At 40.0% G+C, this 21822-nt stretch overlaps 1 protein-coding gene across 1 annotated transcript; it reads right to left on the bottom strand.

Moving 5' to 3' along the window:
• Positions 1-12915: 12915 nt before the first annotated feature.
• Positions 12916-14994, bottom strand: LOC119826048 (E3 ubiquitin-protein ligase Topors-like). Its single transcript, XM_038347081.1, has one exon. The coding sequence runs from the start codon at positions 14992-14994 to the stop codon at positions 12916-12918; it is 2079 nt and encodes a 692-aa protein (XP_038203009.1).
• Positions 14995-21822: the final 6828 nt, after the last annotated feature.

The raw sequence follows: 21822 nt of genomic DNA, 5'->3' as shown, positions 1-21822 counted from the left end.
ACTTGTCTCTGTCCTTCATTATCTATATAGATGAGGCCCCATGCAACATTATTTGTGATACCAGAAATCAGAATCTATCATCATAATATTCCTTGAACGTCAATCTCAAAGTTCCCGTATTAGCTAGAAAACAAACTAGACCAACATAGTATCAAAAAGAACAAAACACAACACACTTCAGCATGATAGAGTTTAATTTCTGCTGTCCTATTTCCTAGCAGTAAGGCTCCTGTGGGTAATGTTGGTGGCTTTGTTCCACCTGGGTTGATGGACTGTATTTGCTGTCCTCAAAACACAGCTTCTATTTCTTTATCCAAGAAGAGCATTCATTGTTACCATTTCCCAGACACACAAAAGGATAGAGAAGATTAAGGACAATGGAGCCTTGCTTGGGAAGATTTCTGGAAGGCACTACAAGCATCATGCCTGCATGCATTCCATTAGGGATTAACTAATTCACACGACCCACCTATGCCAACAGAGGGTTGGAACTTTGTGCCTAGATAGACTACCAAATACTCCTTCAGACTGTTGGCTTCAGGGAAGCACACATAGCTTTGTACTATGGTTTGAACAAGTACTCTCTGCTAAGAGCCCAGCAGAAATGGTGTTCAACCCACACTCTGCTTAACAAGCCACTGTCTCCAGCTCATATATTTTACACAAATCTCTGCTTTCAAAGCTGTGTTTCCATAGCATTATCTCTGTCCGAACCTTCACATTTACTTAATATGTACAGAGTGACTATTTAGGCTGGTGAGAGTATCCAAGTTCTTAGTGAAGTACATTAGCAGTCTATGTCACGGATTCTCTCAGTTCGTTCATTGGGCTAGGCTGGTGGGGAGGGATTGGAAAAAGTATTGTTCCTGTAGTCTCAAGTTTTCTCTTTTAGGTGAGTGGAAAAGGAAGTCTCCCTGTTTCAACTGAAAAAGACAAGCAAAATATTACCTCTTATGAATCAACTACTTCTGATACCTTCAAATTCAATTCCTTCACCTCCTTTATCACCAACTGACTGAATATACTCATTATTGTCCATAAATTATATATATATATAAATAATATATATATATTAAATTGAAGCTCAGAGATATGGGGTAGCTTGCCCAAGGTCACATAGCCAATAAACCAGTACGTAATTAGATACAAATTTGAACACAAGTCTTCCTGCCTCCAAAGCTGTTCCGCTTTTTATTATTATATCCCACATTCATTATAAGCACTGGTACCTTAAGATAAAAAATGAACTCTGTGTGGTTCAAACCGTTTTAGTAGAGAAGTTCCGAGAAAACAGGACATTACCAGGGCCACACTGTCACCATAGTTTATACTTACCATGAACTCTTCGCAATAAACATTTCATTTAAATTTAATAAAGCAGTTAATAAAGCCATAAAGGTTAATTACTAGTTAAGGGAAAAATATGACTTCCCTTTGGTGAACATGTGAAAAATGAATCAGCTTAGTTTTCAGTTAACCCAGGATTATACAGGCAATAAAGTATGATTATGGATTTAGCATGTTAATTCCCAGGGGGTTTAATAGCAGTGCTTTGAAATCCATGACCAATTGCTAACCCATCTGACAAGGCTCCAGACAGCACTAACTAAGATTAAATCACTGGGCTCACATGTGGATGCAATATATCTCTCAAGATGAGATGGCCATAAGTTTTCATCACAGAGACGGTTCAGTTGCCCAGGTATGGGGTGAGGCATGGTGAAAGGAACAACAAAGGACATAATCTGTGATGTCCATCTGACACCTCACTTCAGAAGACATCTTTAAGGAAATAACCTTTAACTTATTTTCATGAATTTAAGGTCCCCTCCTGTGTATTCTGACTCCCTGTGATAACTCATGTCTTACTTGTGTTTTGGAACATAGGACAGAGAATCTACATCACTTTAGATAGCTTGACCTTCCCCAAAGAGGTTGTTGGCACATTCAGTTCTCCATGGCCCTTCTATAGTTCAACAATTCTGTAGGTTTCTCTGATGTCACCTTTATTAAAAACTAAAAAGCAGTTTCCTTTATCGTGTGAATTGCTTGCCTCATCTCCAGAAAATTAAAATGATTTTGGTCATGTAAAGATTGTAAGAGAAATGTGGAAACTGTGTACTAGGGAGAACCCAACTCAGTAATTGCACTTGCAAACTAAGGTTATAGTATATACCCTATAAGTGAAGAGGTCACTAGTTATAACAGAAGGTATATCCCCAAATGCCCAAACTATCGTCTGCCCCCTTTCTAAGAAAATTTGACCCATGTCTGATCACAAACATTTTGTAAATTCCAACTTAATTGCAACATGTTCTTTTCATGGATCCTTTATTTCCCTGCTCATATAATCTACTTTCTGTTCCAATTTTCTAAAGTCTCACAGCCAATGGTCTTCCTACATTGAAGTATGGGGATAATTAAATATGGGAGCATGTTCTAATGCACAACAGGACCTCAAAAGCCTGACCTTATGGCTGATGTTCCAATGTTCCATGGAAAACAGAAGAGTGTGTTGGTAAAGACCATTGGTATTGCTCTAGTTATTTGGAGTCAGACTTCAGCTATGCTGTTATTATTCTTATGAGCTCTGGCAAATTCCTAAAGTTCTCTGTCTCAGTTCCTTTATCGGTAAAAAGGAGATCATGATATCGATAACCAACCACATAGGATTCCTGGCAAAACTGAAAGAGATACTGCAAGAACGATGTTTGTAAGAGCATTTGGCAGCACAATAAATAAGTGTTTATAAATAATAAATAGCACAATAAGTAAGCTCAGTGTTGACGGCTGTCATTGTCACCTTCCTCTTAAAAGGAGACTAGATGGCTTGAGGAGTGGAACAGAAGGCTCAGTAGGCAAAAGTGCTATGAATCCTGGGGACCTGAGTGGGATCACTGTAAATACATGTGATAGGAGAGAACCAACCCTTCCAAATTGTCATCTGATCTCCACATGCACTCTTTGACACACACACACACACACACACACACACACAAACACACACACACACACCAAATAAATAGATAATGTAAAACCACTAAATTTTTAGACTATGCTGGCAAGAATTAATTCATTTCTCAATGACTGATTAAAAGCATATTTTTGGGTAGACATGAGGTACAGGATTGTAAGGTCTTATTATTATTCCAAGGTCCCAATTAAGATGTACACCCTCTTTAATTTTTAAGGTCTCAGAATGTACAGTATTTCTACATCCCAATTTCCACATCTTTTTGTTGTTGTTGTTGTTTTCTGTTTTTGTTTGTTTGTTGTTTTGTTTGTTTGTTTTTCAAGACAGGGTTTCTCTGTAGCTTTGGAGCTTGTCCTGGAACTAGCTCTTGTAGACCAGGTTGACCTCAAACTCACAGAGATGCACCTGACTCTGCCTCCTGAGTGCTGGGATTAAAGGCGTGCACCACCACCACCTGGCTTCCATGTCTCTTTTATGCAGCTAGTGTTCTAGCCTCATTGGAGACTAACTTACTTAAAGGCTATGTGTACATGGTCATTATGCATTAATTAATAGTTTTCCTTTCCTTTGCCTCAGTTTCCTATAAGGAGGTCTAACCACCCTCACCCCCCAAACAGAACATCTTCTATTTTAGCTGTTCAGGCTCTATAAAGCCCAAATCACAGTAATCACACCACAGATGTCCACTCCCTTTCCATTCTTCATTGCCTTTTTGTGATGAAAAGTTTATGTATCAACTTGACTTAGCTAAAGCAAGTCCAGATAGCTGGTAAAATGATTCTACATGTATCTGTGAGGATGCTTCAGCAAGGAATGTTAGGATGACATCAATAAAAAAAAGGGGGGGCAGCATCACTTCATCTATAAAGGTGAATCCTATATACTCATTGAGTTGAAAAATTAAACAACAAAACAGGTATCAAGCAAGAATTACAGTTATAATAGCAAATACAGGCCTGCCTGCTTGCTCAGCCCACTCCATCATCATGGAGCTGTTGGCTCCTCTGAGGACCATGTACATTGCCCCATTTTGGGTCACACAGCCAGTCTATGTTGTTACCATTAAGCGAGTTGTAGTGCTCTGTCCACAAACTCCGTTTAAATGCTCATTAGGCAGCCCTTGTGAAAGAGTGGGAGCCTTTTATGCTGGGGAACCAGGAAGCCACCACTTTTTTAAAGAAGCCATGCAGTTTTTACTGTGCCCTGCAGCACCTTGCTCGCCACAAGCCCATCTAGAAAAAGAAATTGTGGCTACCAAAAGCCATGCTTAACTCTGCTCTTTTGTGTCTAGAATTCTTTTTTAAGCTTTCTTAGGATTTTACGTGGATATAGTTACCCACGTTGGCATGCCATTTTGTTGTAAGAAGGCTGCTAGTTAGTTCCCAGCTGTTCAGCCCCAAACTAATCACCCAGAAACCATATTATTTGCAATACTGTTTGGCCAATAGCTTAAGCATATTTCTGGCTAACTCTTATATCTTAACCCATTTTTACTAATCTGTGTATCACCACTTGGCTGTGGCTTACCAGGTAAAGTTCTGGTGTCTGTCTCCAGTGGGGTTACATGGCTTCTCTCTAACTCCACCTCCCTTCTCCCAGCATTCACTTTAGTTTTCCCTGCCTAGCTCTACCCTACCCTATCAGGCCAAGACAGTTTCTTTATTAACCAGTGGTGTTCACAGCATACAGAGGGGAATCCCACATCATGTGAGTGCCTAGTTTTCTATCCTTTGAACTCTAGAATACCAGGTACCACTGATCTCATCATGTCCTCTTGTTCTCAGGCCTTTGAACTTGTGCTAAACCACACCCATGGCTTTTTAAGTCTCTAACTGGCAGGTGTAATAACACAGGAATTCTTATCCTCTGCCATCTAGTGAATCAATTCACATAATCCTCCTTCTGTATTTTTTTATACAGTCTATCATTTCTGTTTCTCTGGAAAATCCAGAACAAAACACTTCAAGTTGGTAGTGTCCTAGTTTTTGTAACCAATGTTTAACTATTTCCCCCCATTCGACCCTCCCTCCTTCCCTTCCCTGCTGTCTCTGTCTGCCTGTCAGGCGTTCTCAGGCATTTTACATAGATTGATACTTCATAAATACCCTTTATAGTAGTATTGTTAACACCGCTAATAATTAAAATTAAGAAATGGACATTTTAAATAACTAAGGTTACACTGTTAAGCATGTAGTTAGCCATTAAATCTTGACTGCCTGGCCTTGACATCACACTTTTAGCCTTTATGCTTCTCTGATTGCCAGTCTTAGTGAGTATTCTAGTACTGTAAAGAGATGCCATGACCATGGCAACTCTTAGAAAAGAAAGCATTTAACTGGGGGATTGATTTCTGTTTCAGAGGGTCAGTCCATTACCATCATGGCAGAGAGCATGGCACTGGGAGAACTGAGAACTACGTCCTGATCCTTAAGCAGAGAGAGAATGGGCTTGGCATGGGCGTTTGAGAACTCAGAGCATGCCCCTAGTCACACGTTTCCTCCAACAAGGCCATACCCACTCCAACAAGGCTACATCTCGTATTCCTTCTCAAATAGTGCCACTCCCTGTAACTAAGCATTCAAGTATATGAGCATATAGGGACCAGTCTTACTCAAACCATGAAATTACTTAGGTGCCTCTTAAAATCCCAGTGAATTTCTCAAACATACAATACAATGTATGTGTTAATATAGGCATTCACATATCCTCCATGTATAGTATGGCTCATTTATTTTTTCTTACAGGCAATGTGAAAGCTATATAGTATTTTTACTAAGAAGAAACTCATTTAAGTTACAGTAAGGAATAATGAAGAATCAAATTATTTCTGTTAAATGCAAAGTTTAATCTATAATATTGGTTAATTTTAATCAGTTGACTGTCATGCTAAGGAAGACTTGAATTTCAACATTTTTAGAGTTGGGGATGCAGTTCAGTGCTAAAGAATACTTGAAGCACTATATTCAATTGCCAGTACCACCAAAAAAAATTCTTTTGGGGAGTGGAGGTGAGCTGGTGTTTTATCCCATAAATCTTTCAAGGCAGTAGTCTCTCAAGAGCTTGGGAGCTAGCTCAGTTAGTGAAGCACTTGCCATGTAAGCATGGGAACCAGAGTCACAGAAAGGTGGGCATGATGATACTGGAAGGGTGGAGGCAGGAAGAGATCTAAGGTTTGCTGGGCAACCCATCTAGCTGAGTTGGTTAGCTCCAGGTTCAACCGGACACCTTGTCTCAAAAACAGATGGGCAGTAATTGAAAAAGACATCCAATATCAACACCTGGCTTCCACCAGCATGTGCACATGTATACATGTACGCACAATGTTCACACACATACATGTATACACAAACACACCGTCAGAAGTACTTTAAAAATATTGTGTATATGAAATTAGAAGATATTAAAATGAAGGTTCTGATTAGGGTGAGGTCAGTGATGCTGTTAAGTAGCCAATCTCACGTGAGAGCACAAAGGCTTTCAGGGTGCTGCATAGGGATTGGTTGCTTAAAGGATTCCTCTAGACTTCCCTTGGGTTTCCACAAACCTGGGCATAAGTGACTGGGCTTTAGGCTCTAATACAGAGGCATGGATGGAATGAATGACATTGGCTTTCATAACACAGGCCCAACTGAAATCACAATTTCTTCATGGTAGTTCTTTGAGTTACTTGATCCTACTCAGTACACATCTAAGATTTTTGTCTCATTCACTCACTCAGCATTCCCTAAGAAATTACGTTCTCTAGCTTGTTCTTAAAGATTTTCATGCTTGAGGTAAGGAAAAGAGAAACCAAGCTTAGATATGTTGTAGACAGAAATGGTCACATAGATATTTTGGTATTACAGTAGAAGCTTGTCTACAGAGGAGTAGTTTTCACTTCTAACAGCTTGACAATTAGGAAAACATCATATAATCATTTAAGGAAAAGACATATTCTAGAAAGTCTATACTTTCTAAATAAAATCGGAACAAGGAACTTCTGAAGATACAAATTCAGCATAAAAAAAATAGCAACGACTTTCCATAATGGGATGTTGTACATGACCGTCATCCAGTAGAACAACCTGTATCTTTGGAAGTTCAACTGTGCACACTTGCACAAGACCATCCCAGCTGGCCTTGTGTTGACCTCCAACATCAATCTATAACAAGATGGGTTGACAGGGTCATAGGACACTCACTGGAGTGTCCGGACACTGCATGCAACTGCATATACAATATTCTGCCCCAATTGCTAGTTGCCTCAGTGAGAAGCTATAAGCTTTATAAGCCAGGAAAGACCATGGCAGAGAGACTCTATATTTGTGGTTATAGAAATGCTGGTTACGTAAAGAGTTTTCCACTGTGTCCTTTTGTGAGAGGGAGGACACCTATACTCTTGTAAGTATGCTTTTTAAGTGAGTGTAATTAAATCATTGGTTCCCCAGAGTGAACTTTAATAAAATACTAACTTGAACACACTGATTTGTTGTTGGCACCGTAGAACAAGGGACAGAAGCTGTTTCCATATTCTTCTGGGAAGGAGTTTTAGCAGCATGTCCTGGCGTGGTTGAAAAGAGCCTGCCATAGTAGAGGCTGCGAAAGCATTAAAGGGCTCAGCCAAAGGGCAACTGATAATTGTGTTGCATCTGCATCTAGTCAGGCCACATCTGTTCCCTGATTGTTCTAACATGCAGACTCTGTAATTAGGTACCTCATTCCTCTGAGTTTCTGAAAAATAGTGAAGGAGCAGAACAAACTCCATTTTGAAAAAGAACTTCATTTCAGACAGGGCTTTTTTTTTTTTTTTTTTTTGGTTTTTCGAGACAGGGTTTCTCTGTAGCTTTGGAGCCTGTCCTGGAACTAGCTCTTGTAGACCAGGCTGGTCTCGAACTCACAGAGATTCGCCTGCCTCTGCCTCCCGAGTGCTGGGATTAAAGGCGTGCGCCACCACCGCCCGGCGACAGGGCTTTTTTATTGTTTTTATTGAGCTATATATTTTTCTCCTCTCCCCTCTCTTCCTCCTCCCCTTCTACCTTATCTCATGATCCCCATGCTCCCAACTTACTCAGGAGATTTTGCCTTTTTCTATTTCCCATGTAGATTAGATCCATGTATCTCTCTCTTAGGGTTCTCTTTGTCATCTAGGTTCTCTGGGATTGTGAATTGTAGGCTGGTTTTTCTTTGTTTTATATCTAAAAGCCAATTATGAGTGAGTACATATATTTGTCTTTGAAAAGGGTGAATATAGACCAGCAAAGTCATAAACACTTCCAAGAACGTGGTCAAATTGACCCCACTAAGGGGTCCAAACAGCATCTGTTTACATATGCTTGCTTTGAATGTCCTTGTAGGTATCTGATTACCCACTGTTTTGAAATTCTTTTCTGCTGACAGTAGCTGTTTTAAAATTCCCCTATACCCCAAACAATGAATTCAAAGGTTGCATGCCCATACCCATCCTAAAATGCCAAGGTTTGAGCCACTCTGATTGTGGTTTTCCCATTAGAAACCCCATACCCAGAGGGCTCTGGGCCATTTTCCTCCATCTGCTGCATCAGTGTGCTGAATTACTGTCTAAGCTTAAATTCAATAAGCTCCCGTGTGTTCGCATCAGATACCAGCTCTGTGTTGGTCTTGTTTGGGCATTCCATGTGATACAGGCTCAATAATAGAATATGTATGCATAAAACCTGCACAGTTCTAAGAATGGCTTATATAATATTTAATGATAAATATGCATCTTGTTATGAATCTTAATGGAAAAAAGCTTTTTAGAGCATCAAGTAACTCTAATATTACTAAAATTTTTGAAACTACCTGCAATTCCAATACTTTATAACTCACATTTTAAAATGTGTATATGAATGAGACGAAATCGCATGTGACACTTTCAAAACGTTGATCTCAACTTCACTCTGTAGCCACAAAGTTTATGCTCAGATCTTAAACACACAGTATTTAGTCTTGTGTGTTACTATAACGTAAAGTTAAAACTTAAGAATGAAGAGCTGAAAACTTAGATTCTCTACAAACTGTGATTGAATCAGTTTCATTTAACTGAGGTGAAAGCTAGATCGTAGACCACTTACTTCTCAATGGTCAATAATCCCACAGTACGGAACTGAATACAGTTCAATAATACCACAGTAACTCCATCAACGTGTTTACTAAACAATTCCAGCAAGGAGGACCTTGAATTAAGTGTTGTGAGAGAGAGGTGTTTGCCTAACACAGAACAGTAATGGTGTGTTCTGTTGGTAAGAACATGCAGATGTTATTTGTGTCTGTGGGTATTCTGAATTGCAAAATATACAGATACAGTGTATGTATATACATGTATACGGTACAGGTGGAAAACTTTAGGCAGATAAATTGCATGAATAAAATTATACGTCAGAATGTCAATAGCAATGTAGCTGATCTGGAGAAAGGGATCCCAGGGTCAGTGAAAGCAGAGGAAAGTATACTCTACTTGTTCTGGCTGGGTAAATGGTAGACTTTCCTATGCACCTCAGCTAGAATATGTGCACTGAAATACCAAAGTATTTAACAACTTTTATTTTCTATATTAACACCTGCTATGACTCCAATATCTTCAAGACCTTATTTCTCTTTACCTGCTTTTCATTCGAAAGGTGACCCATGCCTCACGAAGCAACTGCCCCGAGAGTACCAGAGAGTCAAGGGTAGAGAGGAAATTCTCGCTTTGAACCTGAGAGGTCTCAGCTGCCCCACATGCCCTAGAGATGTGTGTGAACTGAAGCATATGTACCGAAGATCAGTCACCTCTCTCCTCCCAGCCGAACCCATTGGCATCAAAGGAGAGTGAATCTGGGAGTGAGGAATTGGCTTCTCTTCTAACAAATAAACAGAAGTGACCCCTTAAAACCTTCACTTCCATAGCTATGTTAGCATTCTGGGTTATGAATGAAAATGTGTTCTCAGGAGTGGAGAAGGGTCCTAACTATGTCTGGGTTAGATTTGAAAACCTCAGCCAACCATAACAAACTATAAAAATAGAGCGTGTGCGGTTAGACCTACAATTAGGTCTCAGCTCTGCTGTTTTTTTCATGATGTGATCTCTCCGAAACCTTTCCCCTCATTGGAAGCATAAGCATAATTAAAGTAACCTCAGCATGTGTGCTCAAGCAAAATGACAGTGTTTGTGAGTGTAGTTGCCCAAAGGTGACAAAATTAGTTAAGAGGAAAACGCTATCACAGAAAGGAAGCTGTGTCAACTGTAACTTAAGATCATTGACCCTGGAGTTGGGCACACTGCAAGGGCAACACTTGATCACTTTCATCACCAGTAAGATAAGAATTTTAAAAAGCCTTGTGGACACTTGAGCTTGTGGAGAATTCGAGTTGAAGGTAAAAGAGAGGAAAGCTAACAGAGAAAAGTAAGACAAGTCATGATCCATTTTTTTCACTTGGTCCATCTTCCTGTCTTTCAGGGTTGTTTTTTTTAACTTTCTGAGTTTTGTTGAGTGAATGCGTTGCATCTCTGCATCCCTTATGGTGTGTGTGTGTGTGTGTGTGTGTGTGTGTGTGTGTGTGTGTATGTGTGTTTGTGTGGTATATACCTACACATGCTCATGACTACAATCTCTCTAAATCAGAACATTCACTCATTTACCCGGAGACCATGAGATATTGGTTTGTTCAAGCCAGTAAAAGGCACTGTTGGGTCATGTGCATTCTTTTAAGCATACAGACACTTCAATGAACTCGGGTTAAACAGAGATGTTTTGATGCGCTGTAATTGATCTCCTGTTCCCAATTTCAGAGCCTTGTGTATGCTACTGGATCTTCAGCAATGAATGGTCAGCTCAAGGTTAATTTTAATATAATTAATATTAATGCTAATGTATGTTTTCTAAAATTTCTGTAAAAAAAAATCCCAAAGCCTATAAATTTGCATCTGGACTCCTGTGCTGTCTCTAGGAGCCTTGTGACTACTGAGAAACCAGCAGCCATGAGTCAGAAATCTGATTTCATTCCTTTTACAGTTTGACAGCAGCTTTCGTTCTCAGTGTGTCTCTCAGGAGCTCCAAAGACACTACGTGGAAAGTTCTAGACATTTTCGTTTGGGTCCTTTACTTAAAGTAGCTCCTTTTCCTTGGTAGCCATTTCTAATAAATTCCCCTAGCAAATTCCTAAACATTTTCCAGGACTGCACAAGAGACTTTCAAAACCTTCCTTTGAGGCTACTGTTTTACGTGTGTTTGCTCATGCTGTGTACCTGTGCATAACTCAATCCAAGTCCTGATTTTATAAAGGATTCAGAGATGCGGCACACTGACTAAACAAAACTCAGTGAAAACTTCAAATTCAACAGCAGCTGAAAGCCAGTTCAAAAGACCCAGGTCATGCTTCCAATGCCCTCTCCTCTGACTTATCCAGCTTTTCTCTCTGCTCGCTTTCTTCCCCTGCATTCTTCACAAACTCATGAACTTAGCTCCAGGCAGTGTCCAGTCTTTAGCTCTGTTGCCATCTGCCACCAGGGAGGAAGAAACACTCTTCTTTCAAAATAGTCTGGATATTCTTGGGACATACAGGAGCTCAGTCACCACTGGGCTCATAAATCCCATGGCTAAAGGCAAAATACTTAGTCTAAGTGTCCTCACTGTCACTGGACCAGGCGTCTGTGAGTGAGAAATCAAAATTACTTAAACACATGGCTTAAAATACCTACATTTCAGGATTTGTGCTGTAAAAAAGAATCCTAGAGATGTTTATTTTAACTACTTTTTAAAATGGATTTGAAATGCTGGTACACTGTGACTACACAGTGACTCTAGATATATAAACAGGTATATATCTTAAGATAGTGGTCTTGTCATATTTTCTAGGCATACGAAATTCTACTAGTTCTGAAATACAGCACAGACAGAAAAAGCACACAGGTACACACACACTCACACATGCATGCTTGTAGTAGGAGGCTGCTTATTTGTTCCTGCCGCTCAACCCCAAAATAACCACACAGAAACTGTATTAATTAAATCATTGCTTGAACCATTAGCTCTAGCTTCTAATTTGCTAGCTCTTACATCTTAATTTAACCCATTTCTATTAATCTGTGTATTGCCACGTGGTTGTGGCTTACCGGCAAGGTTCTGACATGTTTGTTCTTGGTGGCTCCATGGCTTCTCCCAACTCCGCCTCCTTTCCCCCAGCATTCAGTTTAGTTTTCCCCACCTACCTCTGTTCTGTCCTGTGCAGGCCTAAGACAATTTCTTTATTAACCAGTGGTATTCACAGCATAAAAGGGGAATCCCACATCACATGCTTAGCAGCATACATAATATGCATAACTTTCTTAAGAAACTTATATTCCAACTATTAATATAAGCTTTGCTGTGTTGGAAAATCTGGGTAGCCAATCTTCATTGTTAAGCCCAAAACTAAAATAGAAGGAAAATATTTGTTTAAAATTTAAACTACAACTCTCTTTCTCTCTTTGTGTGTATGAAGGTATATTGGGAAGAGGGCATGTCTGAGCCATGCTATAATTGTGGAGGTCAGAGGCGGTCAACTTGTAGGAGTTGGTTTTCTCCTTCTACCATGTGTGTCTAGGAGACTGATACCAGGCATCAAGAGCTTCTACTCACTGAGACATTATGCAAGGTCCAAGTAAAATATATCAAAGAATTCTACTCATTTACAAAAAAGGAGACAGAAATATTATTTATATACATGAATAATTTAATATATATTTGTCTTCAATAAGACTTGGAATTTAACTATCAGATATTTTGTTCTAGTTACAAAGTGATAAAATTAATATTTTATATATTTCAGATTATATCCATACTTTCAAAGAGCCCTGGTGCCTGTCTAGTTAGACTAATTTGCCTTTCACAACAATTAATATCTCTGTGCTTCTGTTGCTATCTGTTTTGGATCCATTCTTGGCTGAATACTTCTGAAGTCTTCAATTTCTGTCTTTTTAAAATTTACTTTCTGCAGGAAGTCGCACGTTCAGAATGACAATTCATTGGTCTTTGATCATTGAGATCCCCCAATTCAACACAGAACTCTGCTGCAGTTTGAGAACCCTCACATTGGTATTTGGATTTGGGGGGCCCAAGTGTCCCAATTTTCCTAGCTCTACCGAGTAGGTTCTTTCCCTTCTTCTGCTGCTGACTTGGGGACACATATGTCTCAGTCTGTGGGCCTGTGGGACTGCCACATTCTCTTCCAGTTTGAGAATCACAGTTACCTAGGGAGGTGAAGCTTTGTCTCTTCTCAGTGGTTAAACAACTCTTGCCCTGGTGGACTGGGATCAAAGATGCAAGCCTGCAGGCTGATTCACAGCCGTGCAAATTTCCTTTTGATGGTTCACCATGTATATTTTGAGTGAAGCATTTGCTTTTGTAACTTCCCCTCAAAGAGAGATTACTCTGATCTCTGCTTATGGATTGCTTTCTGGGCCCGGCACCCTGGGATTTGGATATGGGTTTCCTGGAACTGGATGGTATCTGGGTTCTTGTACTGTGGTGCGAACCAACGTCTATAGATTGAGAAGACTGGCTGCACTTTCTCTTCTTTTTTGTAAAAGAAACCGGCATTTTACCGTTTCTAGTAGGAAAGGGGACATTTCCAGAGATACAATTCATAGAAAGATCAGTTTCTCTGGATTTGCTGCTTATCTGGGTTCTTTCTCTAGACAATCTTTGAAAAACCTTTGGTGAAGATACTTCAAGCTTCTTTTTCTTTTTTTCTATTTCTTTTTTCTGATCATGTACCTGTTGGCCAGGACTCAAAACGTTTGTTTGCTTTAAATTGGGCTTTCTTGGTGGTACTCGGTTAGAATCCACTGCTGCTCTCCAGGCGTGGGAAGTGGTTCCACTCTTCGGCTGGTCCTCGACATGGTCGGGGAGCAGCTTCGGGCTTTCTGTCTTTTTCTCTTGAACATCTGTGCCTGGGACGTTTTCCCTGAGATTATCCCAGTCCAGTAACAAATTGGTCGTACACACCACATCCTTGAAATCATCTAATTCCTTTTCGTCTTTGGTCCAAGCCCGGAATTTGTTTCCTGTTTTCTGATGGGTCGTTGAGGTGATAGGACTTTGTACGGAAAAATTGCCATTTGGGAACTGCTTCAAGTCAGAGAGAGGCCTCTTCCCAGTCTGGTACCACTGAATCTGGGTGTTCTTTGACTGCTTTGTTCCTTGCTGAGATATCACGAGGGAGAGATCGTCAGGCAAAGACAAGACTGGAGCGGAAATAAAGCTCTTGTTTTTTACCCACGTTGAAAGAGGACACTGGTAGACGGCGCTCCGGTCATAGGTCTCCACATCGTAAGAAGAATAAACAAAACTGATGAACTCATGCAGAAAGTGGCAGGTATGCTGTAGGAGATAAGGCTCCAGTAGGTGAGTGAAAGATTCACTCTCCAGGTCAAATTCGGTCATGTGATGGAGAATGGCAGCTAGAATATTCTTCACTGTGTAGCCATAGTCTCCATAGACAGCGGTGAGTTCCCGTTTCAGCCAAGGGATCAACCGGTGGAGGCTACTGGGATTTCTTTTGAAATAATTCGCTGAAAAGTGATTTTCCAATTTAGAGCCTTGGACATGTTTTACCCAGATTCCAGAATAGTACAGAGCTCGTCTGAACGTCGCAACCACGTGCTCTTTAGAGGGTCCCAAGGACCTGGAGTACAATTGAAACTTCCCACGGTCTCCCAACTTCTTCAGTACTCCTTGGATAGTCAGCTCTCTCGATGGTTTGATTTTCCGTTTGGTGGTCTTTGAGGTCTCGCTGAGATTTTGCCTTTGAGAGAAGCCAATAGAACTTTCCTCTTCTGAAGGGAAAAATACAGGGTCTTCCTTATCATCATTCTTCAGGTCGTTGAAACAAGACTGAGAAAGAAAGCGTTTCATGATGGGAGAGAGTGAGGATTTCTTACTTGATCTGGAGAGTGGCTCAACATCTTCCCTCTTTCCGAGAGGGAAATTCCAGTCAGACTCACTCTGACTACATCCCAAACAGTTCGGGCACTCACAGTTCGAGGAGAGCTCTACTGCCATTGCTGAACAGATTCTATTTCCGGAACTGATGTGGGGGAAGAAACATTGCTTCAAATCAGTATCTCATCTGGCTGGAAAAATATCATTAAAAGTACTCCATGCATATTTGTATAAATTCCTCTCTCTGTGAAATAAATTCAGGAATACAGTTAGGAGACATACTACTTCTAAGATTATTAATAGCATGCACAGGAAACTTGGTGTCTATAAGGCAGCGAACACACGGGCATATTGACTTCTTTCTTTTTCAAAGTAGCATTTCAAGCTCTGAAAAGCAAATTCAAATAAAATGAAATCAACATTAACATTATACAGACTGAGCAAGCTCTATCTACTCAAGAATGTGTATCAACCATAAAAGGAAACGAAGTCATGAACTGAGAAGAGAGTATGGGAAAGTATTACATGGGAGGAAAGGATAGTGAAAATGATGTAATTACATTATAATCTCAACAAAATTGAAAAAATACTTTAAAAATTTAATTATCATGTTCTCTGACCTGGCAGTTCCCTATGGTTTTAATCTACATACATAAGAAATGAACACATATTGACAGTTTTAATGGCGGTGACAAAAGCTAAAAGTTACTTACGTGTACATCAGTGAGAGATGTGTTGAATGAGTGGTGCATTGTTATTGTATTTAATATTAGGGATCTATTCAAGTGAAGTGAGGAGACTAACATCTACCAAGACAAGGAGATGGTTGAATATGTTGTTAAATTAAATACAGGAATATGGAGTACTTTGTAATCCAGGACAGTCAGGCATAGTGGCTCACTCTTACTAGACCAAAACTAGGGAGGTTGAGGCAGAAGAATCTTCAGTCCTATGAGACCTAGTTTGGGTTCTTAGAGACTTAATTATTTGATTCTAGTGGCATTATCAATGAGATGCAATTAGAATAAAAAAATTGCACTAAGAATGACAAATTACACCTCTAATACATACATCTGTGCGGATGATATACAAAAGCATACTTAAGACGCAGACTGCAACTGCACAGAGCAGATGAAGTGATGGGTGACCAGCTTCCCAGCTGAGTAGCCAGTCTCTAGGCCCTAAGCCCCAGGACAATATTCCAGGCACCACCTTGACCTGCCTAAGCCACACTAGCTGGTTAGCAGGTGAGCCTCCTGCAGGTAAGGTGCCCCAACACCCTCATATCAGACCTTGTCATCTGTGAAGTCTCACTCTGTCCCCAAACCTGCCCTTGCAAGTCCAGACTCTAGGCCCTAGGCTCTGGGACAAAATCCCAGGCCCCTCCACCACCCAGGTCAGCCCAAGGGCAAACCTCCTGCAGACAGGCTGCTCCAGTACCCCTCTATTGGACCCAGTAATCTACAAGCCCCACTCCACCCCCAAGCCTACCTATCCCCCCAAACCTCAGTGGTTTCCAGAGACACAGACAGTGACTTCACAGAGAAGACGAAGAGCAGGTCCCTGAGACACAGACATTGACTACACAGATAGGTTCAAGAGTGGATCCCTGAGACACAGACATTGACTGTGACAATCAGACCAAGAGGCACAGACACTGCACCAATTGGAGGAGAAGATGGGTAGATGGCAATGGAAGATACATTCAACAACCCAAGGAACAACAGTATGGCACTACTAGAGCTAGTAGTCCTACAACAGAAAGACCTGAACATTGCAACCCAGAAGAAGCAGAAGAAAATGAGTTAAAATAACTTTATGAAGATGATAGAGACCCTTAAAGAGGAAGTGAAAAATTACCTTAAACAAATGGAGGAAAAAAGCAAACAAAAAATTGGAAGAAATCAACAAATCTCTTAAAGAAAACCGAGAATGAACAATTAAAAAGGTAAAGGAAACAGTTCAAGACTTGAAAATTGAAATAGAAGCAATAATGAAAACACAAATTGAGAAAATTCTGGAAATGGAAAATGTGGGAAAATGAACAGGAAATAGAGATGCAAGAATAACCAACAGAATTCAAGAGATGGAAGAGAGAATCTGAGGCATTAAAGATACGACATAGGAAATAGATTCATCAGTTAAAGTAAACATTAAAGCCAACAAAGTCATAAGACAAATCATCCAGGAAATCTAGAACACCATGAGAAGGTGAAACCCAAGAATTATGGGGATAGAAGAAGAATGCCAGTTCAAAGTCAGGGAAATATATTTCATAAAGTCATAGAAGAAAACTTTCCCAACCTAAAGAAGGAAATGCTTATGGGAGTGCAAGAAGTTTATAGAACACTAAATAGACTGGACCCCCACACCAAAGTAGGGTAAACAAAGAGAACAATACAAAGAATCAATTCTTTTTGAGAAAGTCAACAAAATTGACAAACCTTTATCCAAACTAGCCAAAAGACATACAGAGACTATCTCAATTGAAAAAAAATCAGAAATGAAAAGGGGGTCCTAACAACAGACACATAGGAAATCCAGAGAATCATCAGATCATACTTCAAAAACCTGTACATGCACAAAACTGGAAAATGTAAGAGAAGTGGGAACTACCTGGATAAGTTCCATGTACTAAAACTAAAGACCAGACAAACAAGGTACACAGACCCCTAAGGAAATAGAAGCAGTCATTAAAAGTCTCCCAAACAAAATAAAAGCCCAGGACCAGATGGCTTCAGTTCCAAATTCATAAGTGACCCCAAAATTTCTACCCAGGAACTTCTACAGCGGATAAATACCTTCAGTAATGTGGCTGGATACAAAATTCACTCAAAAAATTAGTAGCCTTTTTACATACATTACATACGAATGATAAATGGGCCAAGAAGAAATCAGAGTAGCATCACCCTCTACAATAGCTACAAATATAAAATACCTTGGAGTAACTCTAACCGAAAAAGTAAAAGACCTTTATGACAAGGATGACCCCAGCTAAGACTCAACTCTTAGGTGAGAGGGTGCCTGAACTGGCCTTTCCCTATTGGTGAATACCCCAACTATCATCATAGAACCTTTATCCAGTAACTGGTGGAACCAGCTGCAGAGACCACAACCAAATACCAGGCAGAACTTCAGGAACTCAATCAAAGAAAGGGAGGAGGGAATGAGCAAGCAAGGTCAAGATCATGATGGAAAAATCTACAGGCACAACTGAGCCAATCTCATGGAAACTCATGCACTCTAGCCCAATCCCTGTGGAGGATCTATGGGACCAAACTAGGTCCTCCATATGTAGGAGACAGTGGTGAGTCTTAGACTATCTGAGAGGCCCCTGGCAGTAGGACCAGGATCTATCCCTGGTGCATGAACTAAACTGATGGAGTCCATTCGCTGTGGTGGGATGCCATGCTCAGCTTTAATGCAGGGGGAAGGAGTTTGGTCCTGCTCCAACTTACTGTGACAGACTTTGTTGACTCCCCATGGGAGCCCTTATCCGTTGGGAGGAGTAGATGTGGGGTGGGCTTTGAGGGAGGTGAGGGAAAGGGCAGGAGAAGGAGTCAGGGGGAAAATTCTGGTTGGAATGTAAAATGAAATTTAAAAAAAAATTACAAGTAGAGCAATTAAGAGCTTATTGGGATCCAGAGAGGGAAGTGAATACTGGTCATTGCCCACATCTGGTGTTCCTGAGCTTCCGTTCTGATAGTCAGAACTGACAGCTAAAAATGACAGGGGTCAAAGAATAGGTGGTGTTTGAGGTTGAATATCCAATACAAAACACCTTCTTCATTCTGTGTATCCAAATGTTTAAATGTTAAAAGAAATTAGTTTCTGCATGAGTGGAGTCATCAAGAAAACTTAAAACTAGAAATAAGTCAACATATTTGCAGAATAAATTCAAGGAATGTATTTCTGAAAGGTCACAGGACTATTCATTTTTAATTTTACAGTGGCTCTAATTGGCAAAGGCAAACAAGTTCTCTTAGGAGCACACAACAGAAATTCGAGTCTCTTGGAAAAATTCCCATAAATGAATTCACAGCTGAAAATCAGTAACAAGCTTGGTGTAATCCAATCATGAGTTCAAAGCTTGCCTGGGTTACAGAGGAGTTCAGGTCTATCCAGGACAATTTAGCTAAGAGCATGTCCCAAAATTAAAAGTACAAAATGGTTGGGAATATTGGTCATTAGTAGAACACATATTAGCATTTATTGGGGCCATAACTTCAATATAGTTTGTGGTGGTACTGCCTCAAACAAGCAAACAAGCAGCAAGACCTTCAGTAACAAACAAGAAATAGACTGTTTTAAGAATAAGCCTATAGGAAAAATAGACAACAAACTTGGTTCCTAAGAAAAGCAGAAAATGCACGAACTAGATGGAGTTAAAGAGTTCAAAATGTTTTGAGGATTGTGTGTGTGTGTGTGTGTGTGTGTGTGTGTGTGTGCGCGCGCGCGCGCGCGCACGTGTGTGTGTCCAAAAGGATTTGAAACACAGCCAAATAAGATTAAGAGAAATACAAATTACAAATATTTAAAAATTAAATAAATCAAATAAACACTCTAAGTACAATTAAATAGAGTGGTTGTCATGGTAGAGTAGAAGTCTGAACCCACTACACAGACTGCATCAGAGAGGCAGAAAGACAAACTGAAAGATGTAGCCAAGGAAAACAAAATGAGAGGGTTTAAGAATTTTAGAAACAATGAGGTTAAGGAAAGGCAGTCATGAAAGGGATAAGGCCTAACATCTTTCAAGAATGTGTAAAACTTGTAATCCGAATTATAATTAAATCTAACTATAATCACAAAAAAAGCCTACATCAAAATAAACCAAAGGGATGGCAAAGTCCGTGAAGCATGAAGTACCTTTTCACTGAAAAAATGAATACATAGTCAAAGAACTGTTTAAAGCTAATACTGGAATTATATGTTCTGGAATTACATGTTCACTGGAAATAACCTCCAGGGATCAGATCAAAATTACATAGAAATTAGGGGAAAGTTATTTGGAGGAATTAAAGATCCAAAAACTCAAAGACAAAAAGCCTCCCCAAAAAGAATGTGTGTGAAATAAAGTCTGTAAGGAAAATGACTGGAGAAACAAGCAGGAGTGGAAAGAGAGAATGGTAAGGAGAGCCCGGTAGGCACAGAGCCATATAAGGAAGCATTGTGTAGAGCATCGCACAGGTCATATGAAGCAAAATGACAACAGAACTCCTTTCAGCCATGGCCATCCATCCAGTCCAGGTGGACATACCTCTCCATGTCTAACTGCTGCAGGAATCTCTTATGCAATCCCACCACCGACTTTCACCTCTGAATCATCTGTGTTCAAAGACCTAAATAAAGCCAATTTCTCACCCCGGAATGAGGTCAGTGAAAATGGATTTCAGAAATTAGGTCAATATTTGATGAAAATTGAGAGTATTCTAGACACAGCTCTTTTCATTACACTGCTTACTCACCGAGTCTTCATCTTAAAAAAAAAACAAAAGGATCGATAGTGCATTCCTCAGCAAATGAAGGAGCCCCCATCCGAGTGAGCCCTAGCTGCCAGATTCATTTGTTTATAGTGAATAACCTCTATTTTGTTTGCCATGGAGACAGAATTCAGAACTCAGGACAAGTTCTATTTCAGACTAGAGTTAAAGGGAAAGCTCCTTGAAGGTTGGTATCTTGCGTTTTGAATCAGCAAGTGATGTTAAAATTCAAGGTGAATAAGATAGGATCCAGACCCATGATTTAGAGGAGAACCAAGCTCTCTGTCTCTTCTAGTAGACCAAAGGCAACACTTGTAACTCTCCTCCATCAACAGAGTACACACCAAGTGGTTTTCCTTAATGAATCCCCTCAAATAATATGTGAATACTTAGATTTAAATTATTTGATAACAAACTTGTTCCTTTAAATGACAGATATGAGTAAATAGTTTGATATGTATACATGGTGGGTTCCTCACAACTTGGCTGTTAACCAACACCAGTGCTACTTAGAGGGGAATAGAAGGCAGACATGAATGAGTTCTTGTAATGCTAGCCTCTTACTCCCTGGGCTTTGTCTATGAAGTGTAGATTACAAAATGGCTCAGATACTAGAACTTATTTTAGAAGTTATCTATATGCACATCAACCTACATAGAAAAAATAGAAAAAATATGTCCACTTTTTGTTTCCCCTCCTATCATTTTCTTCCTTCTGTTTTAGTCTTTTCTCTTTTTTTCTCACTCAGTTCTCAAGATCTCAAAATTCTAATGCAGCATGGAGTGGAAGAGGATGCTGGGAAGGGGATGACGTCTTGCCACCTAAAGTGAGAATTTACCAGGATCATGAGGTAGCGATGGCAAAGTCACACCAAGCAATTCATCAGATCACCAGGAGCTAGAGAAGTCCAGTTCTGGCTTTGTTCATTGACTTAGGACCAAGTTTCTTCATGAGTCTTCCAGGTGAGCTTGAGGAGAATGTACAAGCTGCTGGGTTTGGGTGGACTGTTCCGTAACTGTCAAATAGATCAAGTTGATTGACAATAAAGGTCAAATCACCCATATTCATACTGATTCGAGGCCTGCTTGATCTATCAGTTACTGTAGAAGCATGGGATGAGCATCTCCAGCCGTAATGCTGCATTTCCCCCTTTCCTCCTTGCAGTTCTAGTACGTTGTGGTGCATACATCTTGATGCCCACATTGTTAGGTGGATATTTCCACAGTGGACGGAGCTCTTTACTATATAAAAAGAACTGCTTTCTCTCTGGTAATTTTTCTTGACTTGGTGCTTGCTTTTTTAAAAACAAATTTATGTAGCAATTTTACATTTCTTTTGACTAGTGTTGACATGGTATATCATTCACCATCCTTTTACTCCATATATAATTATCATTGTTAGATTGAATTTTGTGTAGATAGCATATGGATGGGTCTTATTTTCCTATCTACTCTGATGGTCTGTT

Source organism: Arvicola amphibius, chromosome 11 (genome assembly GCF_903992535.2).
Source record: "Arvicola amphibius chromosome 11, mArvAmp1.2, whole genome shotgun sequence".
Lineage (NCBI taxonomy): Eukaryota > Metazoa > Chordata > Mammalia > Rodentia > Cricetidae > Arvicola > Arvicola amphibius.
The sequence above is the reverse complement of the archived record's forward strand: the minus strand, read 5'-3'. Positions and strand labels throughout refer to the sequence as shown.